The following is a 13,780-nucleotide window of genomic DNA, read 5'->3' on the forward strand; positions in this document are numbered from 1 at the left end:
TAAACACACACACACAGGACCCATAATACATCAGCGAAGAGGACAGTATTACCAGACCTAAAAAAATCATCCCGCACGCAGTGGAAGAGGTTCGAGCATTTAAAAATACCGCTTGATGGAGCAATACCTTTGAAAAGATTCTTCGTCAGAAGGGGTAGATGTTGTTTAATAATATGGCCGTGAACCTCACCAGTCACAGGTTGACTCTGCCTCCCACCTGGGATACCTTGCAACACATGCCGCCATACGTGACAAATCGTTGCCACAGACAGCTGCTCCCATGCCTCCACCAAGAAATCAACAGCTTTCTTGACGTTAAATTTCTTCCAAAACTGTTTGACGCGAACTTCTTGAACCGCCAACTCTTGCTCCTCGTCGTCGCTCTGGCTATCGCTATTGGTGTCACCCAGGTTACGCAACTCATCCTTGGTGTTGGTACAGTCGTTCAGGAGCTTAAACTTCTTTGTAGAGAATGCAGCCTAAACGTTGCATATCAACTCCTGGTCCACGGGCTGGATTAACGATGTAGTGTTGGGAGGAAGGAAGACCACTTTTACGTTGGGGTGACGATCCAACAGTAGGGGCGAGTGTCCTGGTGTGTTGTCAAGGAGCAACAAAATGTTGAATGGAACATTCTGTTGCTCGCAGAATTTCTTGACGTCAGGAACGAAAGTCGACAAACCAGGAGAGGGACAGAGCAGTGAACATTAACCACTTTAGTAAATAAATATGAACCAGCACAGAAACCGTGAATAAAAAATGGTAGTTGTATGATATATATGGACACAAAGTAGTACCTTCAGCTGTGTATTATTATATTACTCTTATTAATTATGTATAGTAAAGTATTGCAGAACATGTATTAATTCTATGTAATATTCCATTTATTGTGCACCATGTTATGTATATAAATTATCATATTTATACTTTATGTATTCAGCTTGTGAATGCTGGCATCTGTACATCCCAGCGTGCAGTAATACAGAGAGAGTGAAGACAGAGTTCTCGTGGTGTGAAGCGAGCTCCTGGGTCCCCTCCTACTGTATATATATATCTCCCGTACGAGAATAGAACCTACATTTAAGACAACAAGTGTTTGTGTATACCCTCAGTAGTATAGAACATTTTGTGGGTATCCGTGACACACGTCAGAGTAGTCAAAGAACATGTCATCACAAAAATTGTGACCCAAGTCCCAGGTTGATGATCTGACTTTCTGCCTCATTTTCACACAATTGCAGGGTCTCAAATATTTCTCTTACATTTGACAACACAATATACATACAGGTATATTGTTTCTCACTCTTGATTTTTTTTCATTTTTGCATTTCTTTATGGTTCTTTATTATTATCATTACATTATCGCCCCCCATGCCCCTATGTGGGTCAGTGGCCTGGGTGGGCGAATCCCCGTAAAAATTAATATTTTTTTTTTTAGGGGTGCAGGGAATATTATGAGGGTTTCTGACTATGCATTTTTTTACTTTACTTTGTATATACTTTTCTGTGAGCTGGAACCAATTACCCAATATCCCACTGAAACCGGTTTCGGTTAACGAACGACCCTCTGGAACGAATTGAGTTCGTTAACCGAGGGACCACTGTATAGAGAACATCCTTGGACCCTATCTCGCAATATATCCTGACTGTACTGTACAAGTTTTTCAACTCGTATTTTCGAGTAGACATACGTATTTTTATTCATTTACTTGCACACACCATCCTAAATACATATTGTGAAAAAAGTAAAAAGAAATAATTGTCCTAAGGGCAAACATGTACTGTACTCAAATGTACTAAATAATTACCAAATGTCAAGTGCAAACTTTAGCATGTTTATATTCAAATTAGTCACAATCTTACAATAATTCAAACAATGTAAATTATATTCTGCCAAGTCAATTCAGTGACATTTTATGAGCGTAAAACTTACTCAGTCTATTTCATCTGATAACTATGCACTTTGTAACATCCCCACCCGCTGTCAACACCTCACTCCTCCCAGCTAGGGTGAAGGAAGTTTTAGGCATAAAGTTTTTATCTTATAAAATGTCAGACTAGACTCAGAATATTTTAACTTGCATTGCTGGAATCCTTGCAAGATAGCAATTAATTTGAGTATAAACATCACAATTTGAACAAGAGATAAAAATTTTAGTCCTTTAGTGTAGTACATTTCAGTACAAAGTGAGCACAGTAATATGTTGCTCAAAATTGTGGCTTTTTCACAGGAAAAAATCTGTATAACTAACCCCAGTGGTCAGGATATTATGTACTGTATTTTTGGTGTTTTTTAATATTATTTATCGTATTTATACATTTAATACATTTGCCGGAAGATTCGGATAATCGGCTTTTTTGGACAGGTGGTCCCCTCTTTAGGTCTATATCTTTAAGGGTTCACTGTATTTCTATTTCAGAAATATTTATGGTCCAGCAGCAACCAGGTCCTGAGATGCCAGATTAGAGGACTTTGACCTGTATACTTTCAGTCTGTTCAAGCACTGGATGGCATCAGTGGTATAACACTTCTGCAGTTTGTCATGGTCATGCTTCTGCTGAGAGAAAGGGCATTAGAGTTTTGGTTTATTTTGTGTTAATAACGATATGGCCCATTTAAATGCACAATATATCATATTAGAGGGAATAAAACTCTTAAGATTACCACTGTCTTCATTGCCATTGAATAAATTGGTACATTTCTGAAACAAAGTGTGAAACTTCAAAATGTATAAATAAAATTCAATACCTTACAAGTACTTGAAGAAAAATACAGGTAAATTTATGCTGCTGTGAATTCATAGTTTAGAAGACTTTGTACACTGCTTGTGGCAAACATACTATTATTCACTTAAGCAGTATCAAGTAGTAATAGAACTTATAATCTAGATTTCTAAAACATATGGATAATAGTCAACTCTAACTATATATATACTGTATACAGCTAACTCTTATTAATACACAAGTGCAAATAATTTTTTTTAGTCCTCTCCACCATGAATTAAAATGCAAATCAGGAATATACCTGATTGTCCTAACTATTCACCAAGACATCAAGCAGTATGTTCTAACATTTGCTCCACACCTGTAACATCTATTATCAACATTCAAAATACTCATTCATTACAATAATATCCAAGAGATTTCAGACACTAATAACTATGACAAGTAAAAATCCTACACTGCAGTGATGAACACTAAACAGGATATACTGTATAATTAAGGTTAACTAGCTAATGTAGAGGGCACAGCTCAAATTGGTTACAGCTACATGTGGCCCCCATGATAAAGTTCTCTCAGTTGATGATATATTTTATACCAACTTCCCAAACTCTGCAGCCTGACATTTGATCTAGTGGACAATTCCTCTACCTCCTCTGGCTGCTTTGGCTCCCAGTACCATAGCCAGTTCCCCACTGTTGTTTATTATAAGCAGTACCCCACTGTTGCTGGCCAGCACTTCCCCAGTTGCTGCTCTGTTGGCCCCAACTTCCACTAGCAGTGTTAGCCTGGCTGGCTGTCCCTGAAGTTCCATATTGCTGGCTAGTTCCATAGCCCTGGCTTCCATATCCATAACCCTGGAATTATATAACTTCATTAAGAAATCTTTACACACACTCACACACATATATATATATATAATTAGGGCAGACCCCGGCCCGAAAAATACGAATATATGAGGGTCGGAGATAACACTGCTTATCTGAACTGTTTAAAGAAAATCAGATGACGTTATGTTATTACTGCACTTCAACAACTAAGGTCTTTAATGTGTATAACAAGGTCATTAAAAAATACATTACAATAAAAAAATATGACAGAACTATCCGATTTGAAAATCAGACATATGTCTGGTTGTCTACAACTGATGTCACCAAGATGATTGTTATTTACTGTAAAGTGTTATACAGTATGTAAGTAACCACAGAATTTGTCTTATGAATAAAGATAAAACTGTATACTGTACAGTACTATAAAGATAAAACTAATGACAAATAAGTGTAAGAGTAAATTGTATGTGGAAGACGAGTGTTTATCTGAAAGTAGCTGGCAGAGGGGAGTGGGGAAGCACAGGTGGGTACACTCTCCCCCAAGATTCCTTTAACACTTCTTTATGCAATTTAACCATAATTCTCATATAATTTAGGATCATTTGGTGCCAGGTTGATAAAATATTATCCAAAAAGAATCAGCTTTCCTGAAAAAAGAATCCCACACTGAACGGAGTCATTTGTTTACAGTGAGCAAACAGCTGATTGGCTTACCACAATGTCTGTCTTCAGTACTAAGTAAATTAGTATAGTACAGTAGTGTATTTATCATCACTTAATAAATACTGTTGTGTACTTATCATCGCTTAAGTAATATTGTAGTGTACATTATTATGCATCTGCATATGCCCTGGTTTATTCATTAATCATTTGTCTAAGTGTACAGTACAAGTAGCTGTTGCTGAAACTGTTACTGAACCCAAAGTTGTACATGAAGCTGCTTATGATGCTGAAGTTGATGGTTTAGGCCTTCGGATAATAAAACTGTCTAAAGAACCTTGTACAGCTGCTTTTTCTCATTATACATCTTTATATAGGGGTCATATGCATTTTTCTTGTCCCTGTTAATTTTAATGCTTTGTTCTGTTAATGGATCCACTTCAGAAATTATGTTCATTACTTGCTCCATATAATATCCACAGACCTCTCACCTTTTTCATATTGTTTTAACACTTCTAGTTTCTCGGCTGAGCCTATACACTTTCTATTAGCTTTTGAAACAACACTACCATCACTTGCTCATGTTGAATAGGGATGCAAATATGCAGTAAGAAACCTGAGAAAGTTTTCCCCTTTTCCTGTTCAGATGCATAAAAACAAAGGGCCCACCAGCTGTGACTGTTTATACTAGTGATGCTGGCGTCACCACTCACAAGCCCGGTAGTCTCCATGCACAAGGCTTTTTTTTTTTTTTTAAGTATAATAGATATCGAGATTTAGTTATTATTTACAAGTTAGTATATGGAAAAAAAAACCTACTTCCGTCGTAAATACGAAGAAAATAATGGCGTAAATTGAACTGGATCCTAAATTAACCAGGATCTTAAATATGAATTGTTGTTAGTAGAACTGTCGTTATCAGAAGCTTTTCAGTAGTTGTGTAGTATTTATCATTAGTTAGGTCGGTTTTTTGTTGTTTGTGAACACATTTCATGTTTTGGGGTATATAATTGGGATTTTCTTGTCATTGGGAACTGAACCCATTTTTCCCCAAATGCACCTTTATTTGCTATACAAAAATTCACTTCACAAATGTTTTTTCAGGAACCTAACCTATTTGTATAGTGAAGGATACCTGTACAGTATTATGTATGTTTAGCATTTATTAAAGCAGTTTTAGAACAGTTTATGCATATTTTTTGTACTCAAGAATCTAACTATTTTTCACAATAGTTCACTATGTCTTCTGGTACCTAACCTGCAAGCGACTCCACCGTATCTATTTAAAATCTTCCCCTAAGGGGCAATCTTGACATGAAAGCCTTCTGGCTAACATATCAACACATACTATCTTTGGCAGCAGCAGTACTCTCACCCCCAAGAACACCCAACTCTTCCCAGAATACAGTAGTGGTTACCATCCTCTTACCCTTGTGATTAAAAAGTTGCATTGCTTCTAATATATTATCTACACAACCAATAATTATTTTTTACTATTTCATAGCCCTGATTATGTCTGCTAGGGTAAAATAACAAATACAGAACCACTTACTGTTCCCCAGTATTGCTGCTGTGGTGTCTGCTGCTGCTGTTGATAGTACTGCTGGTTCCAGTTGCTGCCGTACCCCTGACCATAGCCGTAATTCTGGTTACCCCATCCTTGGCTGTTATAGCTGCCGTAGTTCCCATAGCCTTGGGTCCCCTGGGTTCCCTGCTGGGTTGCCCATGGGTTAGTAGTAGTAGTAGTAGTAGTAGTACTATCGGAGGTACTCTTTATCTCATTACTCTGCAGTAAGAAGAGATGGAGAGAAAAAAAAAAAGCAAAAAGAAGTAAGTCTACCAAAAACGGATAAAAGGCAGTATGAAAATTAATATTGGACAACTGAAACAAATAAAAAATAAGACTACATAACCAATAAACCACCAAGAAATAAAAAAAACAATTAAATCATTCACATATGCCAGAGATATAATCAAGACCACCAAGTTTGAGACAAATCAATACTCTTACAAATCAAAACTAAGATCATCCACAATTTAAGCATTTATCAATATCCCTGTGGGGGCGCTGGTGGTAGAGCGGTACCGCTCTTGCCTCACAAGCAAGATGTCACAGGTTTGATTCCCGGGCCGGCGGAAGTTGTTTGGACACTCTTCCTAGTCCCCTTGGTCCCTGTTCACCTAGCAGCAAAGTAGGTACCTGCTGTAAATCGAAAGTTGCGAATTCATATTCAGGGACAAGTTGTTGGAGCTTCCAATATAACTTGCTTAGACATAAACCATTGACTCTTCAGGCTTCTACGCCCTTGACTCTTCAAGCTTCTACGCCCTTAACTCAGGAGACATAATTTCAAGATACCGTATAAATGCCAATAAAAATACACACACACAAATTACAGAAAAGTGGTCACTTCAGTTGCTTCGCTTGACAACCTTTTCCAAACGCTGAATATTCATGTTTGCTCTCTGCCCAGGACCCAATGTGCAGGCACCTTTGTGGCTGTGATATGGTCAGGATATGAGAGACCAATGCAGGATGCTGACCCTACATGGCAACATGAATAAAAGGGTTAACATGTCACTGGTATCATACAGAGATGTGCCAATAGTCATCAATGTTAGTAATGTAATGTCAGGGCCTGTCCTTGAGGAGGGAAGAGACAGCAGAAGCAGTGCTAGCTTTCTCATGCTTCCATTAATTTCCCTAAATATTCTCTGCTGAAATCAACTTGACAATCAGTGACAAAGTAAACTTACAGCAGAGTTGGTTGTGTGGTGCACAGTTAAACTGAAATAGGCCTAACCAGCAGAGTTGCCAGATGCACTTTTGACAAATTGCCCACTGCTTCCACACTTAAGATCACCTCCCACACACAATACACACCCATGCTCTTCATATTTCTTGTCTTATAGTTTTATATTATATTTTCTTTATTTCTAAGTCACATTAGAATATTGAAATGATTTTTCCACAACTTTTATAGTTTCACTATATGTAACAATGGCAACATGCATTACCATCTCTCCAGGCCACAGATGTCTCCTGGTGCAGCTCTCAGAAAACCGGACTATAAATGAAGAACATGGTTGTGTATGTATGAGAAGTCAACCTATGTGTGAGTGGTGGGCTAAAAGTACATCTGAGTCACCAGCCTAGCTGCTGCATTTATTGTTGCTTTTAATGAAACCATAAAAGTTGTTAAAAAATCATAACATTACTGTTCACTAATGTGGCTTGGAAATAGGGAAAATATAGTATAAAATTATAAAATAAGAAAAATAAAGAGCTTATGTGGGAAGTAAATGTGTTATGAGGCATTCGGTCACTGGAATTTAAATGCGTCACAGCATACACACCCACCACAGTCGCCGCCACCATACATCTGTGAGTTGGCTAAGCTAGGTGATTGCCTGAACAATGTGGTGAGCTGGATGCGTAGGAGGTATGCATGTGGAGGATTTTTTTTTTTTACATAAATAATATATACCGTACCAGTGAATGAGAGGAACAACAACAAAAATAAATAAATATATAAATACATAAAAAAAAAATGTGTTGCCATTTAGCAGAAGGTGAGAGAGCAGAGTAGTGAATGAGGAAACTCCTGCAGTAGCTCTCTCCCACCCATCTTCAGTGCTGGATTCTACACACAATGATTAATTCCCCCCCCGCCCCGTCGTTTTTTACCTTATGATACCTATTTTAAAAATTTTGGGGCACATTTAAACTGAAATAGACCTCACCAGCAAAGTCACCAGATGCACCATTGACAGGTATATATAACCATATACAGGGAGTCCCCGGGTTATGAACAGGTTCCGTTCCCGAGAGCATTCTTAAGTCGGATTTGTATGTTAGTTGAAACACATGCTGTGTATACCGTACTGACAGAACAAGGTTTAAAATCCCACTATATCATAGCCTAAGTCATTATATACATCTAAAATCACTTAATTTAAGAGAAAAAAGAGATAGAATGACAAAATACAGCAAATGAAAGCAAAAAATTAAGTAACCAGGAAAATAAAATACATTAAATTTAAAGTTTAACCCCATTCATAAGTTGGGGACCCCCTGTACTTTATGGACGATTTAAGGGATTCTCCAGGATAATTTAGACTACGCGTTTTTGCCTTTAAGCGCTCTCTTCAGAACGTATTCCCTGCTTAAGAGTGACACGTAGAGGAGCCCTTTCTCTTAAGCTCCTCTGCGTGTGTGGTGGTGTTGTGTGCGGATTAGTGGATGTCATGATTAGGACCTGAACTCATGTTTAGTAAAGTCACCCTGTGGACGTAAGCCTCTCTCCGTCCATGTAATTCAGTTGCTTCTGAAGATGTCTTGAATAAATAAATAAATAAATAAATATAAATAAATAAATAAATAAATAAATAAATAAATAAATAAATAAATAAATATATATATATATATATATATATATATATATATATATATATATATATATATATATATATATATATATATATATATATATATATATATATATATATATATATATATATATATATATATATATATATATATATATATATATATATATATATATATATATATATATATATATATATATATATATATATATATATATATATATATATATATATATATATATATATATATATACAGTTGTACCCCACTTAACGCGGTCAATTGAACCCAGAGGGTCCCGCGTTAAGTGAAAACCGCGTTAAGTGAATAACAGAACATATGGGATTAATTCCAATAGAACCCAGCCCGACCCCCAAACTCCACTTTTTGACGACAAATAACTATGTTGTAGTAAAAATAACATCTTAATTTTATGATGGTACATGCACACAATTAATACTTAAGAGAAATAGAGAAATACAGTCGCCAAGTTAATGTCCATTCAAATAATGGACTCAACTCCCTCCCCCTCTTCTCACACTACACTCACTGGCTCTTCCCTCTGAGAAATTTTTGGGGGAAAACCAGGTATAGTAATAAATAATTCCTCAAACTAAAGTTAGGATAATATAATTGACATTGCTGGATTCCTTGTAAGACCAGGAATATTTTGAATATAAATGTCATATATTTTTCACAAAAGATAACATATTTACTCAGAATAAACTTTACATCAAAAATTTGTATGTCTAATGCAAAATCTATGATGTTTATATTCAAAATGATCAGCAAATTGTAAGAATTCCAGCAATGTAAATTATATTCTGGCCGGATAATTTGTATGAATTTTATGAGCTAAAACAAATATCTTCAGTTAATAAAAAAAAAAAATATTCTTCGACACTATCTGTCAATCAAAGTACCCCACCTTGCCTTCCCCCCCTCTTCCAACCGCGTGGTCAGTCCCAACCCTCCCCCCACCCCCCACCAATCCTCCCTTCCAGAGTTTATAACATTTAGTATTAAATAATACCTCAGATTAAAGTTAGGATAATATAATTGACATTGCTGGATTCCTTGTAAGACCAGGAATATTTTGAATATAAATGTCATATATTTTGGACAAAAGATAACATAGTTACCTAGAGAACAATTTTTATCTAAAAATTGTATGTTTAATGCAAAATATATGTTGTTTATATTCAAAATGATCACCAAATTATAAGAATTCCAGCAATGTAAATTATATTCTGACCGGGTAATTTGTATGAATTTTATGAGCTAAAACAAATATCTTCAGTTAATAAAAAAAAAAATAATTCTTCACAGGGTAACAGATGGTCGGTCGGTCGGTCCCTCCCTCCCCCCCACCCCCACCCCCCACCAACCGTCCCAAGGAGATGTGTGGGATAACCACTAAATTTTAATAAATAATACCTCAAACTAAAGTTAGGATAATATAATTGACATTGCTGGATTCCTTGTAAGACCAGGAATATTTTGAATATAAATGTCATATATTTTGGACAAAAGATAACATAGTTACCTAGAGAAATATTTTTATCTAAAAATTGTATGTTTAATGCAAAATATATGTTGTTTATATTCAAAATGATCACCAAATTATAAGAATTCCAGCAATGTAAATTATATTCTGGCTGGGTAATTTGTATGAATTTTATGAGCTAAAACAGGCAGTCAGGCAGGGTGGCGGGTGGTGCGAATCTAAAAATAGCTCTCGAGCCGGACACTCACCGCGTATATGATGAAAAATGCCGCGTTAAGTGAAAGTTCAGCTTTGGCAAGGCACCGCGTATATGCGAAAACGCGTTAAGTGAAAGCGCGTTAAGCGGGGTAAAACTGTATATATATATATATATATATATATATATATATATATATATATATATATATATATATATATATATATATATATATATATATATATATATACATTGGTCCCTCGGTTAACGAACTCAATTAGTTCCAGAGGGTCGTCCGTTAACCGAAACCATTGTTTCAATGGGATATTGGGTAATTGGTTCCAGCTCACAGAAAAGTAGTGGTCCCTCGGTTAACGAGCACAATCCATTCCAGCAGGTTGCTCGTTAACCGAAAATCTCGTTAACCGAAAAACTCGTTAACCGAAACCATAGTTTCAATGGGTTTTTGGGTAATTGGTTCCAGCTCAACGAAAATTGTCTAAATTCAACAAAAAGGGTAGAAAAGTACACTTACTTGAGGTGTCTCTGTATAAGGCTCCTGGATGATGATGGGAATTAGAATGGGGGTGGAGGAGGAGGGAGAAGAGAAGGCATTGGGGTGGAAGAGAAGTCACCCCATGGCGCCATTTCACCCATAAAATTTTAGTTCTCTTGGTGTAATTCAAGATTATTTTCTTTAAATCAACACTGCACTGCATTATATTTTGTCAATATGTAAAATAAATTGCAAAATGAACAATTTGCTTGCAAACACAGAAAAAAAGCATTTAGTTGAAGAGAGTCTCAAGCAAGATGTTACCTCCACTGAAAAGACAGAGACTGGCACCTGTTTGGTGTATTGCCAGGCTGGATGGCACGCATGAAACTAGTTTCTTTACCTTCAATTATGTTCAATAATTGTTAAAATGACTAAAAAATTTAATATTAAACTTTTAAAATTATTGAATAGTGTAAACTTCTTGATATTTACTAAAATAGTAAGGAATTTAAGCCCTAAAACCGATTACTGTATTGGCGGACAAATACTACAGCTGGTGGACCGCCAAATGCAAGCAAAAACATGTTGAGGTCGGCTCGTAAAAAACTCGTTAACCGAAGTTAAGAATCTTATGGAAAGTAACTCGTTAACCGAAATCTCGTTAACCGAGGCGCTCGTTAACCGAGGGACCACTGTATATACAACATAAAGCCAAAAATGCATAAAGTCAGAAACACTCCTAAAATTCCCCTACATCACCCATAAATCACTATATATATCGTACACATACACTAGAACTCTTAAATCACTACTGTAATGTGATAATGGTGATTAATTTATCTCGTGCAAAATATATGACGTTTATATTCAAATTATTCGCTGTCTTGCATCGATTCCAGCAATTCAAATTATATTCTCCCAAGTTTAGTCTGTGATTTTATATAAGATAAACACTTTAAAGCCTAATGAAAACACCAAACTTTTGTCTGGGAAGGCAGGGGTAGGTAGGTAGGGAGGGAGGGAGGGAGGGAGGGAGGGAGGTGTACAGTGACCCCTCGGTTAACGAACTCAATCCGTTCCAGAAGGTCGTTCGTTAACGGAAAAGTTCGTTAACCGAAACCATTGTTTCAATGGGTTTTTGGGTAATTGGTTCCAGCTCACCGAAAATTTCCTAAATTCAACAAAAATGGTAGAAAAGTTCACTTTCTTTGAGGTGTGTATGTAGAAGGCTCCTGGATGATGATGATGATGATGGGAATTAGAATGGGGGTGGAGGAGAAGGAAGAAGAGAAGGCATTGGGGTGGAAGAGAAGTCACCCCATGGCACCATTTCACCCATAAAATTTTAGTTCTCTTGGTGTATTTCAAGATTATTTTCTTTAAATCAACACTGCACTGCATTATATATTGTCAATATGTAAAATATATTTCAAAATGACCAATAATTTGCTTGGAAACACAGAAAAAAGCGTTTAGTTGAAGAGTCTCAAGCAAGATGTTACCTCCAGTGAAAACAGAGAGAGACTAACGCCTGTCTGGTGTGTTAACAGGCTGGATGGCACGCCAGAAACTAGTTTCTTTACCTTCAATTATGTTCAATAATTGTTAAAATGACTAAAAAAGTTAATATTAAACTTTTAAAATTATTGAATAGTATAAACTTCTTGATATTTTACTAAAATAGTAAGGAATTTAAGCCCTAGAACCGATTAATGTATTGGCGGACTGATACTAAAGCTGGTTGCCCGGCCAGTGCAAGCGAAAACATGTTGAGGTCGGTTCGTAAGAAATTCGTTAACCGAATTTTTGTTCGTTAACCGAATTGAAGATCCTTATGGAAGGCAGTTCGTTAACCGAAATTTCGTTAAACGAGGGGTCACTGTATTTTGATTGACAGATAGTGCGTCTGGTGAAGTATTTAATTTGTTTATATATTTCAGTTTTTGTTTTTAGCTCATAAAATTCATAGAAATTGCCAGGGCAGAATATAATTTACATTGCTGGAATTCTTATAAGATAGTGGTTAATTTGAATATAAACAAGCTAAAATTTGCATTAGACATACAAATTTTAGATCTAATTTAAGAATTTTATTAGAGCAAAAACTTTATCTTTTGTGCAAAATATATGAAGTTTATATTCAAAATATTCCGTCTTGCAAGGACTTCAGCAATGCAAATTATATTATCCTAACTTAAGTCTGAGGTAGTATTTATTTTTAAACCTGTAAACCTAGTCTTTTTACCCAAACCTTTCTCAGGAAGGTGGGGGGGGGGAGGGAGGGGTGACAGTGACATGTTTGATAGTTGACACCTGTGGTGTGAAGTAATTAATTGTTAGTATTTTTTTCTCTTAGATTGAGTTTTTGTTTTTTGCTTATAAAATTTAATAGAAGTGACTGGGGTGAATTTAATTTACAATCTTATAAGATAGTGATTAGTTTGAATGTAAACATAGAAGAGATCACTGAATTGGCCGAGTACTTCCTCAGCTTATCAGCTGATGTTCAAAACAAAATGTGATTTTCATAAGGGTTTCGTTAATCGAATTTTTTTTTGTTAACCGAACCCACGATCTTATGTGTGTGACCGGGAAACGTTACCTTTTACACCACTAGGACACTAAAAGCAATCCTAGACTTTGTTATATTTCACACAAGGCCTGTTCATCGAGCTTATGGCGCCATGAACCTCCAAGGGAATTGCTCGTGCCTCTTAAGTGATCTGAGAGTAGCGTTTTACCAAATCCGGCTTCGAAACACGAGGTTCCACATATATTTCATTAGCCCATAAAGCACGCGGACTTCTACATATAATCAACAACCTCACCCTGCCAGGACTCGAACCCACCGGGTAACGTTACATCTTAAACCACTCTGACACTAAAAGCAATCCTAGACTACATTAATTGGATGAAGCAGAGGAGGAGACAGTGCTGGGTGGGTCATCGAGTTCGCTTTCTTCAGACAGGCTAACATACT

General features: G+C 36.3%; 1 protein-coding gene across 1 annotated transcript in view; it reads right to left on the reverse strand.

Moving 5' to 3' along the window:
- Window positions 1-2,660: 2,660 nt before the first annotated feature.
- LOC121873516 (heterogeneous nuclear ribonucleoprotein U-like protein 1) overlaps window positions 2,661-13,780 on the reverse strand; it is a 65,223-nt gene continuing 54,103 nt past the window's right edge. The window contains 2 exon segments of the mRNA XM_042377103.1: window positions 2,661-3,578; window positions 5,764-5,997. Of these exon segments, the coding sequence (XP_042233037.1) occupies window positions 3,369-3,578; window positions 5,764-5,997 (444 nt within the window). The 3' untranslated portion in view covers window positions 2,661-3,368.

Source organism: Homarus americanus, unplaced genomic scaffold, assembly GCF_018991925.1.
Source record: "Homarus americanus isolate GMGI-L3 unplaced genomic scaffold, GMGI_Hamer_2.0 scaffold30858, whole genome shotgun sequence".
Lineage (NCBI taxonomy): Eukaryota > Metazoa > Arthropoda > Malacostraca > Decapoda > Nephropidae > Homarus > Homarus americanus.